Source organism: Puma concolor, chromosome E2 (genome assembly GCF_028749965.1).
Source record: "Puma concolor isolate L17-30 chromosome E2, mPumCon1.1.hap2, whole genome shotgun sequence".
Taxonomy (NCBI): Eukaryota; Metazoa; Chordata; class Mammalia; order Carnivora; family Felidae; genus Puma; species Puma concolor.
In genome coordinates, this window is record NC_141681.1 from 19,888,447 (window position 1) to 19,909,215 (window position 20,769).

Sequence of the window (20,769 nt, forward strand, 5' to 3'; positions counted from 1 at the left end):
TAAGTGTGTATTCCTACAATGACTACCTTGAATAATGGTACTAATCTGAATGTGTAATTTTTGAAATTCTTCCTCTCCTGCAAAGTCAGTACTTCATAGTTGTATCTCATAGGATGGGTATATCAAACCAGATTTTTAAAAAACCATAATATACATTGGGCACTTAGTATTCTTTGTGATAATTCTATTAAAGGCTTTCTTTGAAATCAGTGGAAATGACCACTAGATGCCACTGTTGTTAAGGTTAAAAAAAAAAAAAAAAAAAGGGATGAAAGAACATTTCAGAAACAACCTAAGTCAATTTTCATGTCATAATGAGCACCAGAACAGAAATTGTTGGATAATGAAGAGCCAAGAACTTTTTTTCACTACACATAAGTTTATTGTGAAAGTAAATTAAACATACAAACATACAATATGGCTAATGGTGGCAAAAGCAATCTGGCAGCTTAAGGCAAGTTTTAATGGAGATGAATTTAGAAAAGATGATGCAATGATGTAATTTTGTTTAAATATAGATCATGGAAAAATATCAAATTGCATCAATAACTTAATAAAAGTTTTCAAAGCCTGCACTACTGGAGAAAAAGGGCTTATGATCTTAATGCCAGCATTAAGACAGATGGAAACAGCACTGTGCTAAATGACAGGAAGAGTCGAATATTTACAGAAGGGTGGCAATATGAACATTTAATAACATTTGATCTTAGTTACCGGTGGAATGAAAGCCCTTAGCTAGAAGCAGTAGAGGAAAATGTACCATCACCATCATGTTATTAAAAAAATTAAGTGCAGAAGTCAAAAAACCAAGGAGCTCTGTGATAAAGTAACCTTAAAACACCACTTTAAGGGCCACTTAAAAGGTGATTCCCTCAGGGGAAATTAGGGCACTGAGTGTGTAAACATGTGAACTGCACAACACCAAATACCAACCAAATTCATTCATAGTACTTAGTTACACAAGATCAGCATGGTCCGTTATGATGCATTATTGTTTATAACAATTTAAACACACTCCCTTACCATGCATGACTTCAAATATATAACAAATATTTTTATTCTGAGATACAGGATATGTTTATGAATCATAAGACCTATATACAACAAAAGTCACACCTCCCTCATCAGTCAAGTGTGTGTGTGTGTGTGTGTGTGTGTGTGTGTGTGTGTTTTAAATGCGATGACCTTATTCATACTTCAGTTCCTTTTCTGAATTGACCATGTCAGTTTTTCACTCTTTAAAATAATGTCATTCTATTACGATAAAATATATTTTTGCAAAAATTCAGAAATGTAGTAACATTTAATGAATGTGACCATGAAAAATATTTGTAAGGAGGTTCCAAATGACTTAGCACTTTTTTCCAGTCTTGTATTAAAAAAAAAAAAAAAGTTGCATTTAATTTGATAGTGAGCCTATTTTAAAAATATTCTTATACTAATTCATCTCAAAAGGTTCTATTAATAGTTCTTCTGGAAAATACCATATATATAACCTGTGAGGTTTTTCCCAGAATAATTAATGAAGAAAATGTATCCTCTGCACAGATGAGCATTTTCTCTCTAAGACTAATCTTTCATCACCCAGCATTGTTTTTACAAAAGCATGCATTATAAAATACACATAAAAGCAGCTATCTTAAACATGATTTTAATACAATATTACCTTGGTAGCTGATTCATCACTGTCTCCAGTTTAATATGCTGTTACATACATGAAGGAGCTCCAGTATCCCTTTTCTGATTGACTTAAAAAAAAAATCCCTGAATAAAACAGAAGCCAGCCTGTGACTTCTTTAGGCATTTCAGTAGAGTATTATCATCTATGGAGAGTATCTCCACACAAACTCATGATTACAGAACAGAATGTAAAACAGATCTGGGGCAGATTAGAGTTAATACCAATTAAAATTTTTTATGTTTAAGGAGGAAAGAAAAAGGAGCTGATTATCAACATTTAAAAGGATACTGCAACTTTAACAACTGTAAACTTTGTGTTAAAAGGCTGTGGCAGACAGCTCTATGCTACTAGGTCTTCAGCTTGTAAATAATGCAAACACATCAGCAGTTTTAAAATGCCATAGACTATAAAAACACAGAAACAAAACAAATAACCAAGAATGTCTATCTAAAATGAAGCTGTGTAACCAACACATCTAAAATTCCAAAAATAATTAGAACAACCAATTAGGGGGAAAAACCCTCTGAAAAAATTTTAATTTCTTGACTTGTTTTTAAATGACATAAACTTTTAAATTAAAATGGAGGAAAAGAGCTTTACAAGTGGATAGTTTCAACTCATTTAAAATAATGCCAACAAGGTAAGCTTGCATAGAAAAAAATGTCAAATTACTGGCTACATGCATACAAAATTAGAAATGCAGGTATTATAATCATAGTGCAAAACCATGGCAGTTTGTGATGTCTTGTTACTGCCTAAGGTTGAGAAATAGACTGCGGTACCTCCAGTTATCACAGTTTCTGGTCTTTTAATGATTATTTCTGCTGACTAGAAACAATGTAAATGTAAAGATAGGTGGGCACATCTACTGTGCTAATTAACGAAGTTTGAGGTCATCACCACCACCTAAATTGGAACCAGGACTAGGGTCTTGTTGTCTTCTTGCCTGCAATGACAAAATTATAATTTGGGGTCAAAACATGTTTTGAAAATCAAAGTGCTAGATAAATACAGTATAAGACACAGTAGCATTTAAAAAATGTTTACAACCATCTTTACATGTAAGAGGAAAAAGAACAATTTAAATTGTGTATTAAATATTTTGCTAAAGTTTCCAAAAAACCAAGAATAAAAATCTCATTATATTCAAAAGAACATTATCAAAATATGTACTATGTGTAGAAGAACAACAAATCCATGTTTATAGTTTTTGGACTACAGGGTTAAACACATCATCCATTTACCTTAGAATCAAACTTCCCCTTTGAATAAAAGCTGACACTTATTGAACACGAACTATATCCGGGGCACTGTTCTAAGCACTTTTCATAGATGAACTGATTAAAACCCTGTCAGCAACCTATAACATAGGTGCTACTGTTTATCTATTTTATAGTCACACAAAAGTATAGAGTCTACCAACTGTATGATTGAATAATGTAGTAGTGAATTTCATCTTACACAATGCCATCTCTGCCAACCAAGCTGTAACTAAAAATCTCTACCTCCGATAATAAAATCATTACTATGGATAAAGAATTGGCTTAAAAGCAAAAATGGGTACTCTTAGAGCTTCCACTAAGAAGAACTGCTTCAAGGAGGTCACAATCTAAGAGTACAAGTAAACAGAATTTTAACTCCTTTGATTATATACATCAAAATTGAAAGGCTAGGTTCTATTTTTCCAATGTAGAAATAATGGACATGACTATTTACAAATACCTTTATATGACTGCATAAATATGGAGGAAAGAAAGACAGGAGTACAACACGAAAATTTGTTATTTAACAAGTGCAATTCTTAAAAAATAACCTATCCCCCCCCCACCAAAAAAAAAAAAAACAAATGCAATTCTTAATGAATAAATTTGAGTAAGGGCCGGGCACCTGGGTGGCTCAGATGGTTGAATGTCCAACTCTTGATATTGGCTCAGGGCATAGTACCAGGGTTATGGAATTGAGCCCTGTATGGGACTCTGTGTTTAGCATGGAGCCTACAAAAGATTCTCTCTCTCTCCCTCTGCCTCTCTCTCTGACTCGTGCTCTCTCTAAAAATATAATTTTTTTTTTAATAAAATCTAGGAGCACCTGGGTATCTCAGTTGGTTAACCCCCAACTTCAGCTCAGGTCATGATCTCACGGTTTATGAGTTTGAGCCCTGCATCAGACTGTCTGCTGTCAATGCAGAGCCCGCTTTGTATCCTATCCCCCTCTCTCTGCCCCTCCCTGCTCATGCTCTCTCTCAAAAATAAATAAACATTAAAAAAATAATAAAATAAATTGAATAAAATTCAAAACAAAACAAAATAGGGAAAAAATTACAGTCCCTGATCCACTTACATACACAGAAGTATTTTTATAACAGTATTAACAACTAAGAGGTTAGACAATTATAAACACTGAGGTTTTCAAGTTTCACTTTAGAATAAACATTTCTAGTCAAACTGATGGCAAATTACTTAATAGAGCACATCTAACAACTAACAGGTCCTGCATGACACTCTCTGCCACTATTAAGTTTTTATGGAACCTAGTACCCCTGTGGTTTACATACAACATTAACTCTCGGTGTCTTTCACAAATTCCAGTGTGTGTTTCCTACATAAGCTTTCTTCAGGGACTACAAATGTCAGTGGAGCACAAATGTCTGACTGTATACAGAACCTGTTTCCTTCAGCAACCATGGTTAGATGATATTATACACTGGCAACTCCATTTTACCAGTAGTTCAGGCACAAAAGCCTGAGGTCACCCTAACACCTCTTTCTCTCACACTCACCTTTAGATTCTAACAGCTCTACATTAACCATATTCTGCATGTGACCACTTCTAACTGCCCCCACCTCTCTCACCCCAGTCTATGCCACCACCATTCTTAATCTGGATCTTCTCTGGAGTCACCTCTGATATATGCCAGTAGCTGAGACTTCTTCAAATTACCTATGCAATCTTTAGCTAAATGGAATACTGTACTATTATCGCCAACTGATTCTTCATTGTCTGTTTTTGGCAACAAATCTAAGCAAACTCTAACCAAAAGTTGAAACAGTCTCATTTCAGTTCTTAACATCTAAAACAGTTGTTACAGAAAGAGCATCCTTGACCTTCAAACAAGCATCTAAACAAATCATACTTGTACTGTATGATCAAGTTTTAGTCAGAAGCTCCAGCTGTGTCATTTCTCAAGAGGGTTCTGTTTAGACAGAAATGAACCTTCCTTGTTCCTTTCAAACAAATCAAATAAAACCCAACACTAACTTCTGTAGTCCTTCTTATAAATATTGATAGGAGATTTTAACTATTTTTTATTAGCATACTGCTCACTGACTGAATTTTAGCCTATTTCTTTCAATTAACTAGTCAGGTTAAAGTTACACTGCATGGTACAGACTGAAAAACCAATGGAATGCATATTCACCAAAAACAAAAAACCAATTTGAGTTTCCATGAAGAATCAATGTTAAATGTAGTGTAAGGATGGATCGATTCTGCAAAATCAGAGATGGTGATTTAAGCATCTGGTTTCAGTCAATGAAGGTTAGAAAGGGGCTGAGCAGTGAAGAAACACTGAGAAAAATCAATCCTAATTATATATCTACAAATCACTATTAACCTACCAATAATACTTTGTGAAAAGGATATTTCAGCTTTGGTCTTGAGATAAGAGTAGTTATCTTAATAATGGGATGACTTCAAATGAGTGACAGCATGTCAGCAGCAGTCATCAGCAGCTGGAGTTCTCCTTTCTGGTCATGGCTGTGCAGAAGTTGCCAGGGATTTGTTTGTTTAAAATAAATTTTGGTAAAGGCATGAGAGGAGTAAAGTTGTTTTGCTACTTATTTGTGTTTGCAGTTTCCATTTACATTGTGAAGATGGAGTCAGAAAGATGTAAGGGAAGACACTGTGAGGGAAAAGCAAAAATAAGATAAATACAGACAGCGGGGGAAGTCAATAGCGGGAGAGCAGGAGAGGAGTAAGAGCTGGAGACTGGAATGAAATTTAATGCTCGCAGGGAAGAGGTATGGAATGTCACATGAAGGAAATAAGCACAGAAAAACAGATTTATGTTCAGTGAAATAGCTTCCACAAGACCGGAATTCAACAATTGGATGAACTGCCTTGAGAAGCAGTGCTTTCTATTGTCGTAGTTTTTAAAACTTTTTTTTTATGTTTATTTTTGAGAAAGAGAGAGTGTGAGTGGGGTAGGGGCAGAGAGAGAGGGAGACACAGAACCCAAAACAGCCTTTAGGCTCTGAGCTGTCAGCACAGAGCCTGATGCGGGGCTCAAACCCACAAACCATGAGATCATGACCTGAGCCAAAATTGGACGCTTAACCACCCAGGCGCCCCTACTGTGACAATTTTGTAATGAGGGCTCAATGTTTGAGAAGGAATTCTATGAGTAATCAGTTAGACTAGATGGTGGCTAAGAAACTCTCTGAACTCTATTATTCTACCAGCATCAAGTCCATAATTTCTAGTTTCTTTTTCCTCTGTCAATCCACATGGGCACTTGATTCTAACTTTTTATTAACAGCTATTTCAGAATAGTTTTAATATAAAGCAGATACCCACAAGCCTGTTCAGGATACAAATATGTTTTTAATATTTATAAAGAAGTAATCTAGACACTTTACTACAGACCTCCTACTACCAGTTGCTCCTGTTTTCTTTCTTTCAATATGCTATTGCCCAAATAGTTTTGAGGAGGCAGTCATGAGATGAGTCCAAAATGTAGAGAAAAAGAATAGTCACCAGGCACTGGAGTTTTCCCTACTGGCCAGGGCTGTGCAGAAGTAGCCAAGAGCAGGGATACCCAAATAAAAATGAATAAAACTTCTTGCATGATTTCCACTCTTTTATTATCAAGATCATCAAAATCCTGAAAACTCGTGAGAAAATGCCTTAATATTTCAAAATAGCTTCAACTTACTGAGTATATACTGTGTTCACACACTGTGCTTACTATTTTATATGTCTGACACTTGACTCAACGTCAGAACACAGAATCACAGAATTTTAAAGTGGCAAAGTATGTCAGAGATTTTTAGTTCAACTCTTATCTGACAGATGGTAAGCCTATGACCAGGAAGGTTAAGTGATTCCCCAAGGTTTCACAGTTAGCTGGCGGCAGTCAGAACTTTAAACTCACAATCAGCATTAATGTCAACCTAAGTCATGGCTGTTTCTTCCAACTGCTAAAGCTGGATGAGACACAAAGCAGAAATTTTAAGTGCTAGTAATATGACAGAAGGGAGTGTACTTTCTCCAAACTCATTAAAAAGGTAAAAACCAAGTCAGCAGACAATCATAAACACTTGTCAGGTAAGGAGAATGCAAGAGCTGATCTAATGGGCATGTAAAAAAATATAGTTCTGGGGTGCCTGGGTGGCTCAGTTGGTTAAGCATCTGACTCTTAATCTCAACTCCGGTCTTTTATTTTTTAAGTTTATTTATTTTTTTTGAGAGAGAGAGACAGAGAGAGCAAGTGGAGGAGGGGCAGAGAGAGAAAGAGAGAATCCCAAGCAGGCTCCACACTGTTGGCACGGAACCCGATGTGGAACTCGAACTCACGAACCAGGAGATCATGACCTGAGCTGAAACCTAGAATTGGACACTGAGCTGACTGAGCCACCCAGGCACCCCAACTTATTTATTTTTTTAATTAAGGAAAAAAAGTTTATTTTTGAGAGACAGAGAGAGTACGAGCAGGGGAGGGGCAGAAGGAAAGGGAGACAGAATCCGAAGCAGGCTCCAGGTTCTGAGCTGTCAGCACACAGCCCCGTGTGGAGCTCAAACCCACAAATCGTGAGATCATGACCTGAGCCGAAGTTGGATGCCCAACTGACTGAGCCACCCAGGTGCCCCTCTCAGCTCAGGTCTTGATCTCAGGGTCACGAGTTCAAGACCCATGTTTAGCTCCATGGTGGGGTGAAGCCTACTTAAAGTATATATGTATACATATACATATGTGTATATATACTTCTTATAAAGTATACAACTTTAGGAAAACTTTACAAATAAAGTGACATTTTGGGGCGCTTGGGTGGCGCAGTCGGTTAAGCGTCCGACTTCAGCCAGGTCACGATCTCGCGGTCCGTGAGTTCGAGCCCCGCGTCGGGCTCTGGGCTGATGGCTCAGAGCCTGGAGCCTGTTTCCAATTCTGTGTCTCCCTCTCTCTCTGCCCCTCCCCCGTTCATGCTCTGTCTCTCTCTGTCCCAAAAATAAATAAACGTTGAAAAAAAAAATTAAAAAAAAAAAGAAAAAAAACAAATAAAGTGACATTTCAATATAAAAGAGATAGTAGAAATAATCTACATTTCTGAGCGTGGACTGGGATGGCTCTGCCACTTTAGCTATGTGATCTTAGACAAGTTTCTTATTCTCTTTCAGCCTCAGTTCCTCAAAATGGAGATACACCTTGTAAGAGTGCTTTAAGAACCAAGTGTAAAACAAATATTGTGGTGTATACTGCCTGGCATGCAGTAAGTACTCACACTGTCATTATTACAACAAAGCTGCTCATCACTTCCCAACTTATCTATAGGAGCATTTGCAATGTTAAAAAAAAACACAACAACCCTGTATATCCTGCAGATAAGAGTAATTTTTAAGAAATAAGGCTGGAACAAAATAAATCTTAATGGAGTTTTGCATCTCCTATGCTAGAGAGCAAACCAAGACTTTCTGTCTCGGTGTGGGAGACCGCTGATCTAGCACCCTCTTCCTCCTTGTCAATCCCCTTCTGATTCTCATTCTCAGTCTGAGTTCATATTCCCACTTCACTCTCATCTACTGCCTTTACCAGAAGACACGTCAGGAAGGCCTAGGATAGACAGATTTTTATGTTAGTTTGTCCTCACACAAAAAAGAGTGTTGGTGCAGTTAAAGTGATTTGAACACTGAAGTCTGCGGGAATTTAAAATAGTGGCTGAGATTTTTCTTCTTGGACCACACAGAATCGAAGGCTCCAAAAACATACAAAACAAATATAAAAACCACATAAAGCCTTTTGCCTGTTTTTATTTCCAAATAGTTTCCACCTAAAATTCTCCTGTGATTTGAATTGTATTAAAACTGCCTATAGTAAAATAAACAATAATTATTTACTCATTCTCTGACATTAAAGACAAGAATTTATTTGCTAACACTTTATAAACCAACCAGATGAAAGTATTTTCTACATAATGACAGAGAAAATCTTTCAGTACCCTGTCACCATGCAGCTGAATTAAGAACCAACAGCTTTAGAAAGTTAAGAGGCCAATCAACTTGAAGGCAGCCTCTAGACAGGGAGTATACACGAGCTGCTACCAAACAGAAAATGGAGGCATCTTTCCAATTTATTTATGACCAAAGCACTCATTCTGTCCTTTATGAATCTCAATCTTATTTCACAAAAATCCCAAAGTAAGGCATTTGAATTCCAGCTGTACAGATATGTGACCTGAAGAGAACCGTCATCAGTAACACATCAACATTTTCAAATCATGGAAGGATTCTCAGGTAACAAGGTACTTGCCTCTTTTCAGGTGGCAACAGACAGGAATGAGAGGCATTTCACAGAAGAAATGTCTGTGATTATTTTTTCTTTTTTTAACATCTAATTTTTATTAAAATACAAGAGAGTGCACAGATCATAAATATGTAACTTCATGAATTTCCCACTAAGTGAACACACCCATGTAACTAGCACCCAGATCAAGAAATACAGTATTACCCAAACTTGGGAAGTTCCTCTTGTGCTGCCCCCACAACCCCCTAGTCACTACTCAATCAAGGTAACTGCTATCTTGACCTCCAACAGAACCCAGAAAAGTTTAAAGCCCTTTACTACTGTTAAAAACCAAACAACCAACACCAGAATATAAGATAGCTTGGCAAAAGATCTGACTTTCACAGTCTAAAGATAGGATATGCCTGCTTTTACTGCTACTCCAGATACACTGTGAACCAAAGTGAGGAAGTGAGCCCATTTTAAATGTCAGATACTGAGCTAGGCAGCAACCTGGGAAGTAGGACGTTAGCTGTTTTACAGATGAGACTCACAAGGATAAGTAACTTTTCTAATGTCACAAGGCAACAAATAGTGGAGCCAGGATTCAAAATCAGAGCAATCTATTACAAACCTCATGCTCATTCGACTACATCAAAGGTTTTCAAGTTATATTCTGCAAGCTACTGGGTTCCATGAAAACACCCTGGGACTACAGAAGGAAAACAGAATAATCCCTACCCCCACTTCATCCAGAACAATGCCTCTTTTATCTATTATTTGGGGTTCTCTATAAAATTTCAAATGAAGGAAGGATTTCACATTTTTAGAAAAAGCCCATATGCCAGAGAACACATATAGCAAGTTCTAGACTCTTCTAGTTGCATCATTTTGTGTTAACACTAAAAACAACACCTCCCCCCCCCAAAAAAAAAAACCCTTTCTTTCCTAAAGAGGTAATAGATGCACATGATACAAAATTCAAAACGTATACAAGATAAACAGTAAAAAGGAATCACCCTCCCATGTGGCCCCCAGTTTTCAATTGGTTTCCTACATGTCCTACTAAAGAGAGACTATGTATATATTCAAGCAAATATGTGTATGTACTCTTTTTTTAAAAATACCCGAAGGGTAAAAGATGTTATGTACCTTTTGCATACCATTTTATTGTACACCAAAGATTTAACAGTATTTGGATAAGGTTACTAACAGAAACAATGTTTCTTCATTTTACTATAGTTTTTCATTTGCCAAATTAGTAATAATCTGCTATGACCTCTGAAAGGTAAAGAAAATATCATATACTGGGGCACCTGGGTGGCTCAGTGGGTTAAGCGTCCGACTTCAGCTCGGTCACAATCTCACGGTTCGTGAGTTTAAGCCCCATGTCGGGATCTGTGCTAACAGCTCAGAGCCTGGAGCCTGCTTCGGATTCTGTGTCTCCCTCTTTCTCTGCCCCTCCCCTGCTTGCACTCTGTCTCTCTCTCTCAAAATAAATAAACACTAAAAAAAAAAAAAAAAAAAAGGAACAAGAAAATATCATACTACTAAAATATCTTTTTTCAGAAAACCAGAAAAAGAAAATACTAAATCCTACCACGAATGATGGATTGAAAAATTTCTAGGTGCACCTGGGTGGCTCAGTTGGTTAAGTGTCCAACTCTTGATTTTGACTGACATCATGATCTCATGGTTTGTGGGTTTGAGCCCCATTGCTGGGCTCAATGTGGAGCCTGCTTGGGATATCCCCCCTCTCTCTCGCTCTCTCTCTCCCTCCTTCCACTCATGTGTGCTCCTTCTCTCTCAAAAATAAACTTAAAAAAAAAAAAAAGAAAACTCTCTAAATTTTACAGACAGTAAAAGAGAAACCTGCTCAAGGAGTTTTATAACTGAATACAGGTTAAAAGACACTAACACATACCGAAACCCTTTGTAATCTTAACCTTAGACATATATTAAATGTTCATAAGCACCACCATTACAAATTTAGCACTGCAGGGCTAGACGCCTCAGAGGTTATCCAAACAGGGCTGGGACATCCCTAAGCCTCTGTACTGCCAGGATCTCAAACTTCCAAGGACCATTTACTGGGTTACTGCCACCCACGAGTTACCACTGCTCCTTGGCCCTTGCCTCTAGTCAGGCATCAGGACCACCCACTGGAACTATTATTATTCTTTTTTTGCCTCAGCCTTTTCTTTTCCAGGCAAAAATGGTTTGTAACCTCTCCTGGCAGGTTTTATTTTTCAACTTAATCATCTTTATGGGTGATGTGGAAATTAATTTCCCAGTGCTAGGCTGTATTTGTAGAGACCTTCTGGTTAGGAATCTGGTTTAAGTCTTTGCTCCTCCTTCCATTAACCAACTACTTGAAAGAGCAAGTCAATTTTTCTCAGTATCAGTTTCAACTGTAATAAGAATTTTAGAGTACACGGCATAATGTCCCCTATGGATGTTCAAATTAAAAGGGGGAAACAGTAATTTTCCCTAATGTTCTCCTTTTAGGAAAAAGAAGGTAAACTGTAAGGAAACAAGCTGATACTAGGAATCTGTTATGGATTTTTTTTTTTTTTAAATATATATGCACAAAGTACCAAAAGACACACATACCCAAAACTCCCCTAAGTGACTGCCAGTACTGCAAGCTCTGGAGACAGATTTCAGTCCAGCTTTGTAGATGAAAGTTCTCTACAAGAACGGATGGTTTAATTTTTGCCATAAGAGACTACAGGATCTTAAATCATTGATGACAATCTAACCATTTTTGCTATGCTCCAGGTCATAATGCAGGGAAAGTGCCCTGATATACTTTTAGAGAGCTAAAAGGATGTTCTTCGCCAGATCATTCAATTAACTGGAACCAGCACAGTCGTCAAGCTCTTAGTGCTAAAGAAGTACTGTAGAGCTATTATTTACTGTAGGCATACACAAGCCAACCACCATACTAAGTGCTTTTACAAGCATTTCCCCCATTTAATTCTCACAATGATTTCTTTCTATGAGAAAACAAGCTTAAGAGGGATTGGCCAGCAATGGAACAGGAATCTCAACTAGGCCTGATTACAAAGTCCATGTTCTCAAATCACGGACATAAAACCAACCAAAAAACAATCTATCCAAGCAACAAATTATTTAATACCTCTGTCAACAGAATATGTTTTTGTTCATACACAAATATAAACACATACATATAAAATTCATACACCAGAATGATTTTCTTCAAGTAGCATTATTATTTATTTATTTATTTTTTAAGTAGGCTCCATGCCCAGTGTGGAACCCAAGGTGGGACTTGAACCCACGACCCTGCGATCAAGACTTGAGTGGAGATCAAGAGTCGGATGTGTAACCAACTGAGCCACCCAGGCACCCCTTCAAGTAGCATTATTTATAAGAATAATCAAACTAGTATTTAAGAAAAGACAACCTTTAGTATTAACTAATCTAGAATTTTATTTAAAGCAAAATATGTACAAAAACTTCCTAAATAACTGTTCCATTAATTATCAAATATTCTTCACTTATGTTTATTAAAAAAAAATTTTTTTTAATGTTTATTTATTTTTGAGAGAGAAAGAGAGACAGAGCATGAGCAGGGAAGGGTAAGGGAGAGAGGGAGTCACAGAATCTGAAGGAGGCTCCAGGCTCTGAGCTGTCAGCACAGAACCCGACATGGGGCTCGAACTCGAGAACCTTGAGATCATGACCTGAGCCAAAGTTGGTCGCTTAACTGACTGAGTCACCCAGGTGCCCCTTCAGTTATGTTTTTTGAAGTTTGTTTATTTTGAGAGAGAGTGTGCGAGTGGGTAAGGGGCACAGAGAGAGAGGGAGACAGAGAGAATCCCAAGCAGGCTACACACTGTCAGAGCAGAGTCTGATGAGGGGATCAAATTCATGAATGTGAGACCATGACCCAAGTCAAAGTCAGATGCTTAACCAATTGAGCCGCCTAGGCACCCCTCAAATAATTATTCTTCATATATAATGTACCTGAACAGCACTTCTTAAAAAATGTTTATTTATTTTTGAGACACAGAGACAGAGAGACAGAGAGAGTGTGTATTGTGTGTGTGTGCGTGCGCGCGCGTGCGTGGGGGGGAGGGGGGCAGAGAGAGGGGGAGACAGAATCCGAACCAGGTTCCAGGCTCCAAGCTGTCAGCAAAGAGCCCAACGTGGGGCTTGAACTCAAGAACTGTGAGATCATGACCTGAACCGAGATGAAGAGTTGGACGCGTAACCTACTACGCCACCCAGGTGCCCCTAGACGAAGAGCACCTTTTATAAAACATTTTTTTTCTTACATTCATTTAAAGACATATTGGCTTATTCCAGAAAGACTGACCAATCATGTTCTCAGACATGACAAGATCTCTTACTACTTTAATGCTTTTGCATACACTGCTCTTTCTGCCCAGAATGCTTTCCCTAGCTTGTCCAGTGAGCAAACTCCCACTCTTCCTTCAAACCCCTGCAAGGGTATTCCCCTGTGAATTCCCCAGATAGAGGCAGACATAAACACTCATTCCTCTACAGTGCCACTGTTCCCCTTCTGAACCTCCATTATGAATGCCTGCTGCTAAAGTAGTCTCCAATTGTGTGTTTATGTATCTATTTTCCCTCAAGACTGACAGTTGCTGAAGGACAGAAACCGTGCATTTTCATCTATATATTTCCCAGTCCCTAATGCAGAATCCTGCACAACATAGTTGGGGTTCATTACTTAGTACTTACCTAATATAAACCAACAAATTATAAACATTTAAAATCTTTCCAGAGATCATTAACATGTATTATTCGACTTCAACTAACTTCTAGGCTATCCTGTAACTCTAGTTTTCAGACAGGCAGGATAGAAACTGTTTTCTGAAGATCTCCATTTGACAACTAAACACAATGTACAAAAAAACCCACTGTGATGGGTAATGTGAGGGTTAAAATATCAGGGCCCCATCTCATTGGGAATCTACAATACAGTAGAAGACACTTTTTAGTTGTTTCAACATATTGTTCAGTAAGAACAATAACAGAAGTAAGTGCTCTGGATTCTACAAAGTGGAAGGGCCAGTTATAATTAAGAAGGCTAAAGAAGAGACTGACAGATAACATTTAAGTTGGGTTTTAATGAATGAGTAGAAAGGTATATTACTAGGCACGGAATAAACAGTATGAGCAAAAAAGTTCAGAAGTATAAGGTAAATGCATATTATATGTTTAAAACCTTCTTACTATTACAGATACAAGCACTCCAAAAGAAAATGGCATGGGAAGTCTGATCACAGGAATTGAAAAGCTTCAAAAAAACCAAAACCAAATGCATTGCATAATGTTTAAAATAACATTAAATTTTCATGTTAATTTAAATAATAGTGCACATATAATTTTGTGTATGGAAACCCCACAAATTTTCTGTATGTAACACTGATTAAAACATTTTTTTAATGTGCTAAAATACATAGAACATAAAAATTACCATCTTAGCCATTTTTAAGTGCACAGTTCAGAAGTGCTAAGTATTAAGTACCTTTATTTTGTTGAGCAACCAATCTGTAGAACTCTTTTTAATGCCCGGAAATTATTCTATTTAGTTCATGTAATATATTTTAATTCTATTTCTTTTGATTATCAAAGGTGAATGTGTGCTAACTTCCTATTTCTTTTTGTGTGAAATGTATACATCAGTAAGTAAGCTTATAAACTTGAAGCATAGGATGTTAACATTTGACAATATTCTTTTCCAAACACATTAGTTCTCATCTTGATTGTTTTTGTTTGTTAGAGTATACTTTTTATAGAAATTGGATTTTTGAACAGTGTATAGATAGTTTAAATAGTAGTCTCATAATTAAAGTCTGCTTAAAGTAGGGTACAATTTTATATAGAAAAAAATCCGTGTAAATTAAAAGTCATATAAAATTTAAATAATGCTTAAGACTAAACCTCAGTCTTCCGTTGAAGACTGAAGTGACAGGAGTAAAAGAGACACAAGGCAGTGATTGCTATAAAAACTGAAGTAATGAGTACTTTTGAGGGGAGGGACAAGGTCATAATTAGATGCATACGTGGAGGGGGTGCTGCTGGGAGAGCTGTGAACGTTTGATATTTTTGATCTGGATGGTAGTGATTAGGGTGTTAGCCTTGTAATAATTAAGCTACATATTTCTTTTGTGTAGATTTCTATATCTGTACCATAAAAAAGTTAAAAGTGGGCTACTTAATTCAATTCTTTGAGTAGTTTGAAAACATTAAATTTTCCCTTTAGTAAGGAGAATACACAAATGGCTAAAAATTAGTTACAAAATCAAGACATTCATAAAAAAATGTAAAGTAATATTATTCCCAAAGAGTTAGTAGGTATTCTAGGATAACATAAGGTAATTTTTACAAATAATCTGACAAATAATTGAGACAAAAAAGAGGTAAGATATTTGGATCAATGAATTAATAGAATATATACATGACAGTAAATGATTTTTATGAGGATCAATGAATGAGGAATTCATGTACAACCTTAAAATTAAGACCAAGTTTCTTTATAGCAATTACATTTAATAAATACAAAGACACAGTACAACTTTTGAAAAATGAAAGACAAAATTAAACTATTTAAAAACATTACACACAAACATGACATAGAGAGCCTGAGAGTTTGGGGGAAAGTACTAACCAGTTACTGCCAGCAGCTGTGAAACTCTCACCTCCATTTCCTCCCGATGAGACCTGTCTCTGTCTTCAAATTCACGCGTCCTTCTCCGGGCCTCTTCAAAGGCCTGTTGTGCTAATGCATCCTCCTGCTGTCAGAATACATGAAAGGGATATTTCAATTTTGATCTATAATAAAAATTTTTAATCTGTTATTTTTTGGAGGAAATGAACAGCAGAGTATATCTTCAAATATCAAAACCATTTAAAAAAGCTAACACTGAAGCTACTTTCAAAAGAAAACTTCAGGGGCGCCTGGGTGGCGCAGTTGGTTAAGCGTCCGACTTCAGCCAGGTCACGATCTCGCGGTCCGTGAGTTCGAGCCCCGCGTCGGGCTCTGGGCTGATGGCTCGGAGCCTGGAGCCTGTTTCCGATTCTGTGTCTCCCTCTCTCTCTGCCCCTCCCCCGTTCATGTTATTAAAAATAAACGTTGAAAAAAAAAAAAAAGAAAAAAAGAAAAAAAAAATTTAAAAGAAAACTTCAGTTTGTTCATGTTTTACATCACACTTTGGAAACAGTAACTGTGTTCATGATCTTTCCTTTCCTTACCTCATCTATTCACCAAAATAAAATCCTGTACAAGTCAATACTTAAACCACAGAAGATCAAGGAAAAAATTTGGTATATACTTCTATAATTTGCTATTAAGACAGGCCAGGTCCTCAAATTAGGACACTAAAGCCAGAAATAGAAAAGAGAATATTAACAGAATTAATGATAAACATGTTTGAAACTGCTGAACAACAGAAAGTAAATAAAAGTCCAAAGGATGTCACCAAGGAAAAATATTTGTAACATATAGCAAATTTATCTAAATTTTCCCAATTAATAAAGATCTGCACATGAAGAAAACCCAGATACCTCAAACTCATCGTGTCTAAAGGGGCAACCGATTGAAACTTTCTCCTTTACTCTTCTCTAGTCTCCATTCATGGCATCCCTCATTCATTTCTGACAGAAACCTGAGACACCTTTGACTCTTTGCTCTCCTCTTTTCTCCACAGAGCCAATCAATCACCAAGTCCTAACCATCTGACCTCCTAAATATTTTTGAAATCTTTGTCTCCTTTTATTTCCTACATTTTTCCAGTTCGGGCTTCTAAGATCTCTTACTAAAATTACTACAAAGGTCTCCTAAACAGTCTCTTCCTGCTTCCATTCTGTCATCCCCAGTCTACCACCCAGCCATCAGAGCATGCCTTAGGCACAATCTGACCAAAACACCCCCAACTTAAAAAAGCTTCCTCATGGTACATAGCACTGGATGCTCAACTTTTGCAGTCACAGACTTCTCAATACCAGGATTTCTGATGGTACACTTGAAGAAACTAAAAGATAAAAATACCAAAAAAGTCATCAATATTCACCTTCCTAGATTCATTGCAGCAAGGGGTGGCCAGTAACTCAATTCAAACCAATGAGACAGAAGGATAAGTCACCTAACTGGGATTCTAAGAAAGTCCTTTAAGAGGTATTTCAATTTTTCTCCTTACTATGAACTGATGCAATGCCCAGAGATACAGTAGTCATCATGCAAACATAATAGTGGGGATGCAGTCACACACTGAGCATAGCACAGCAGGAAGATGAAAAGACCCAGAGCCCCTGTAATATAATTAAGTGCTACACCAGACCTGGACTATACCTACACTGCTTGGTATCTTGTTCTCTGTGAGAAATCTTTTATTTGTCACTATTAGTAAGGCTGTTTAATACTTACAATTTTCACTGACACAATGTCTATAACCTAAACAAAATTGAAAGATGTAATCAAATTTCCATTCTTATGATACATTTACTAGCTTTATGACCCGGAGGAAGGCATTTCATTTCTGTAAGCTTCTGCAAACTCACATGTAAAATGGGCACAGTAATAATACTTCACAAGATTACTGTGAAGATTAAATGAGGTAACATATAAAATGTGCTTAAGCATACTTGACAATCTTCAATAAGTGCTGGTATCTTACAAGCATTTACAGACATATCAAATTTACACATCTGACTAAATATCATTACACGTTCCTACTGTATTCTCAGAATGTACCATATAAGCTAGAGGTACCTGCAAAAGAACACTGTTTCCAACTGCCAAGGGTTTTCTATTATTTAGCTAATGATCAACTGGGACACATCTGGTAACAGGATACTCCTTCTGTCCTGTGCATTCATTCACGTTTCATTTATTCCACAAATGTTTGAGTTTTTAATATGTCCAAGTCACTGTGTTAAGGTACCATGAATACAATATGAGAAACAAATGGTGCTTTTCCTCACAGTTTCTGGTCTAGTGGGGCAAGTAATGAACAAATAATTACCAAAAAAATATATGTCAACTGTGATTAAGTACAGTAAAGGAATATTCCATGATGAAATGAGAGCACATAACAGGAGATGTGATCTAATTCCCTAAGGAAGTTAACAGCCATTAATGTGTATTCTAGCAATGGTCAGACTTTTATTTCATTAAAAGAAAAAATAATATTATTACTAATAGTTGTAGTAAAATAAGCCAGGAGGGATTTGGTAGCCCTCTGCTTTCTAATTCCAGCTTCTGTTTTGGTTGTTTCTAGCAAGGTGTGAAATAGATGTGCAGAGATGAGAGTTTGTACTTTAATTTGAAAGACAACTGGCAATTACCAGCATTGTCTTGATCCTTTCCTGTTGCAACCTTAACTAACACCTATCTGCTTCAAGGGCAGCATAAAGGGCAACTCCTGATAAAACTACATACTCATCCATAAAGTGTGGTCAAATGAGCTAGGGACAACTAACTCTATCCAATCTCAGATGGTAGTGGGAGCAGCTTTCAACACTTTGGTCCCCACCAGCTCCATGTTATACTAGTTTGTTACTCCGTGGTCTTAACCATGATCTGCACAAAGTAGCCAGGTGGGGTCATCATAAAAGGTGGGTGCATGTGAAACCCATGTGGCAAATAAAGGCTTTGCAGTTCTCTCATAGAGAATACACAGAATATTCTGACCATTCTTGCTGCAGTGATTTTGTCTTTATTGTACTGCCTAAATCTACAACGATACTTATTTTATGGTTTGGTAATACCTTTCTGCAGTTATGAATTTAAAAACTGGAAGTGCATGTTTAATGAAAAGTTAATTCATTTCCAAGAAAGTTGATGATGAAGATGTAATTTGCACAAAATAACGACATTTACTATTCTCTGTGGGGACCAGAATGGTATCACTGATCACATGAAAGCCAAAAGAAATAAAACTGCTGAAGAAGCTTCAATATATACTTCAAGGGCGACAATTTAACACGTGCAGCTGCAAACGGTACATTTAACACCACCCTGCAAATAACTTCATTTAAATCAAGTGATTTAATTCACTGACAAATGACAAATGATTCAATTCACATTATCATGCACATGTAAAAAGCAAAGCTGTTCATATGCTGATATCATTAACAAAAACCTTGCAAATAACTAAAGGACACCAGTTTTACATCAGTGTCATCAGGTATAGAGTATCTGTTAATTCAAATAATGGTTCAGTCTTTCTAACCTGATCATAGAACCAAAATTAAACTTTTGAAAGGGTACTACATTGAAGGTGAAACATGCAAAGTAAAAAAGTACAACAGTGAAGATAAAACTATTGGCTCTTATACTGATAATACAAATATAGATGCTGGTGGAGCACAGTGTATAAAGAATAACATTCTCGGGGGCGCCTGGGTGGTTCGTCGGTTGAGCGTCCTACTTCGGCTCAGGTCATGATCTCACGGTCCGTGAGTTCGAGCCCCGCGTCGGGCTCTGTGCTGACTGCTCAGAGCCTGGAGCCTGTTTCGGATTCTGTGTCTCTCTCTCTCTGCCCCTCCCCTGTTCATGCTCTGTCTCTCTCTTTCTCAAAAATAAATAAACGTTAAAAAAAAATTAAAAAAAAAAAAAAAGAATAACATTCTTAGTGAATTTCTAAAAACTATGAAATAGAAATTTATTAGGGGGTGCCTGGGTGGATCAGTCGGTTAAGTATCCAACCTCACCTCAGATCATGATCTCACGGTTTGTGAGTTCGAGCCCCACATCGGGCTCTGTGCTAACAGCTCAGAGCCTGGAGCCTGCTTCAGATTCTGTGTCTCCCTCTCTCTCTTCCCCTTCCCCACTTGTGCTCTCTTTCTGTCTCTCAAAAATAAATAAAAACATTAAAAAAAAATTTAGAAATTTATTAGAAACTAGTTGTGGCACATATAACTCATAACTGGTCTGCCAATCACTTAGTTTATAGTTGCATAAATTAGAAATATATTTATCTACGAAGTAACTGAACTGTAAAATGTGACAAAGCTGATGCCGAATATAAAAAATACATCAAGGCAGTACCCCCACACTTTGAGCTTTTGAAGAACTACTCTAAATCAAAATAGTTCCTACCATGGCACTGAACTTTTTTAAGGCAAATGAGTCCTCATAGTTATGCTTTGCTCAAAATTAGTTGGAAATCTCTGATTAAAGTATCCAAAGGTGAAATGCCAAAAATTTGACTTTTTAAAAAAAGTTTATTTATTTTGTGCACACACTCACACACACATGAACACGCACGCACGGGGGCAGGGGAGAGAATCCCAAGCAGGCTTTGTGCTGTCAGTGTGGAGAACAATGCCGGGTTCGATCCTTCGAACAGTGAGATCATGACCTGAGCCGAAACCAAGAATTGGAGGCTTCACCAACTAAGCCACACTGATGCCCCCCAAAATTTGATTTTTAAGCTTTTAAAGAGTTACAATTATTGAAAACCAAATGCATAAAGAGGATGTTGAATTTTATCCCTACAAATTACAGAAAATAAATAGAAAGATGAAAATACAATCAGCAAATGTGATTTGTTTCTATAACTATACTAAGAATGATATTAATTTGCGGGGAGCT

At 37.0% G+C, this 20,769-nt stretch overlaps 1 protein-coding gene across 2 annotated transcripts in view; it reads right to left on the reverse strand.

Annotated features, from left to right (window-relative positions):
* Window positions 1-359: 359 nt before the first annotated feature.
* Window positions 360-20,769, reverse strand: part of CBFB (core-binding factor subunit beta) — a 56,798-nt gene continuing 36,388 nt past the window's right edge. The window contains exons 5-6 of one of the 2 annotated variants that reach the window (XM_025920681.2): window positions 15,875-15,970; window positions 360-2,627 (exon numbers count right to left, since the gene is read on the reverse strand). In XM_025920681.2, coding sequence (XP_025776466.1) covers window positions 2,559-2,627; window positions 15,875-15,970 — 165 coding nt within the window. In that variant the 3' untranslated portion in view covers window positions 360-2,558. Of the gene's footprint in view, window positions 2,628-15,843; window positions 15,971-20,769 lie in introns of both variants that reach the window. The other variant, XM_025920682.2, reaches the window with a different exon arrangement.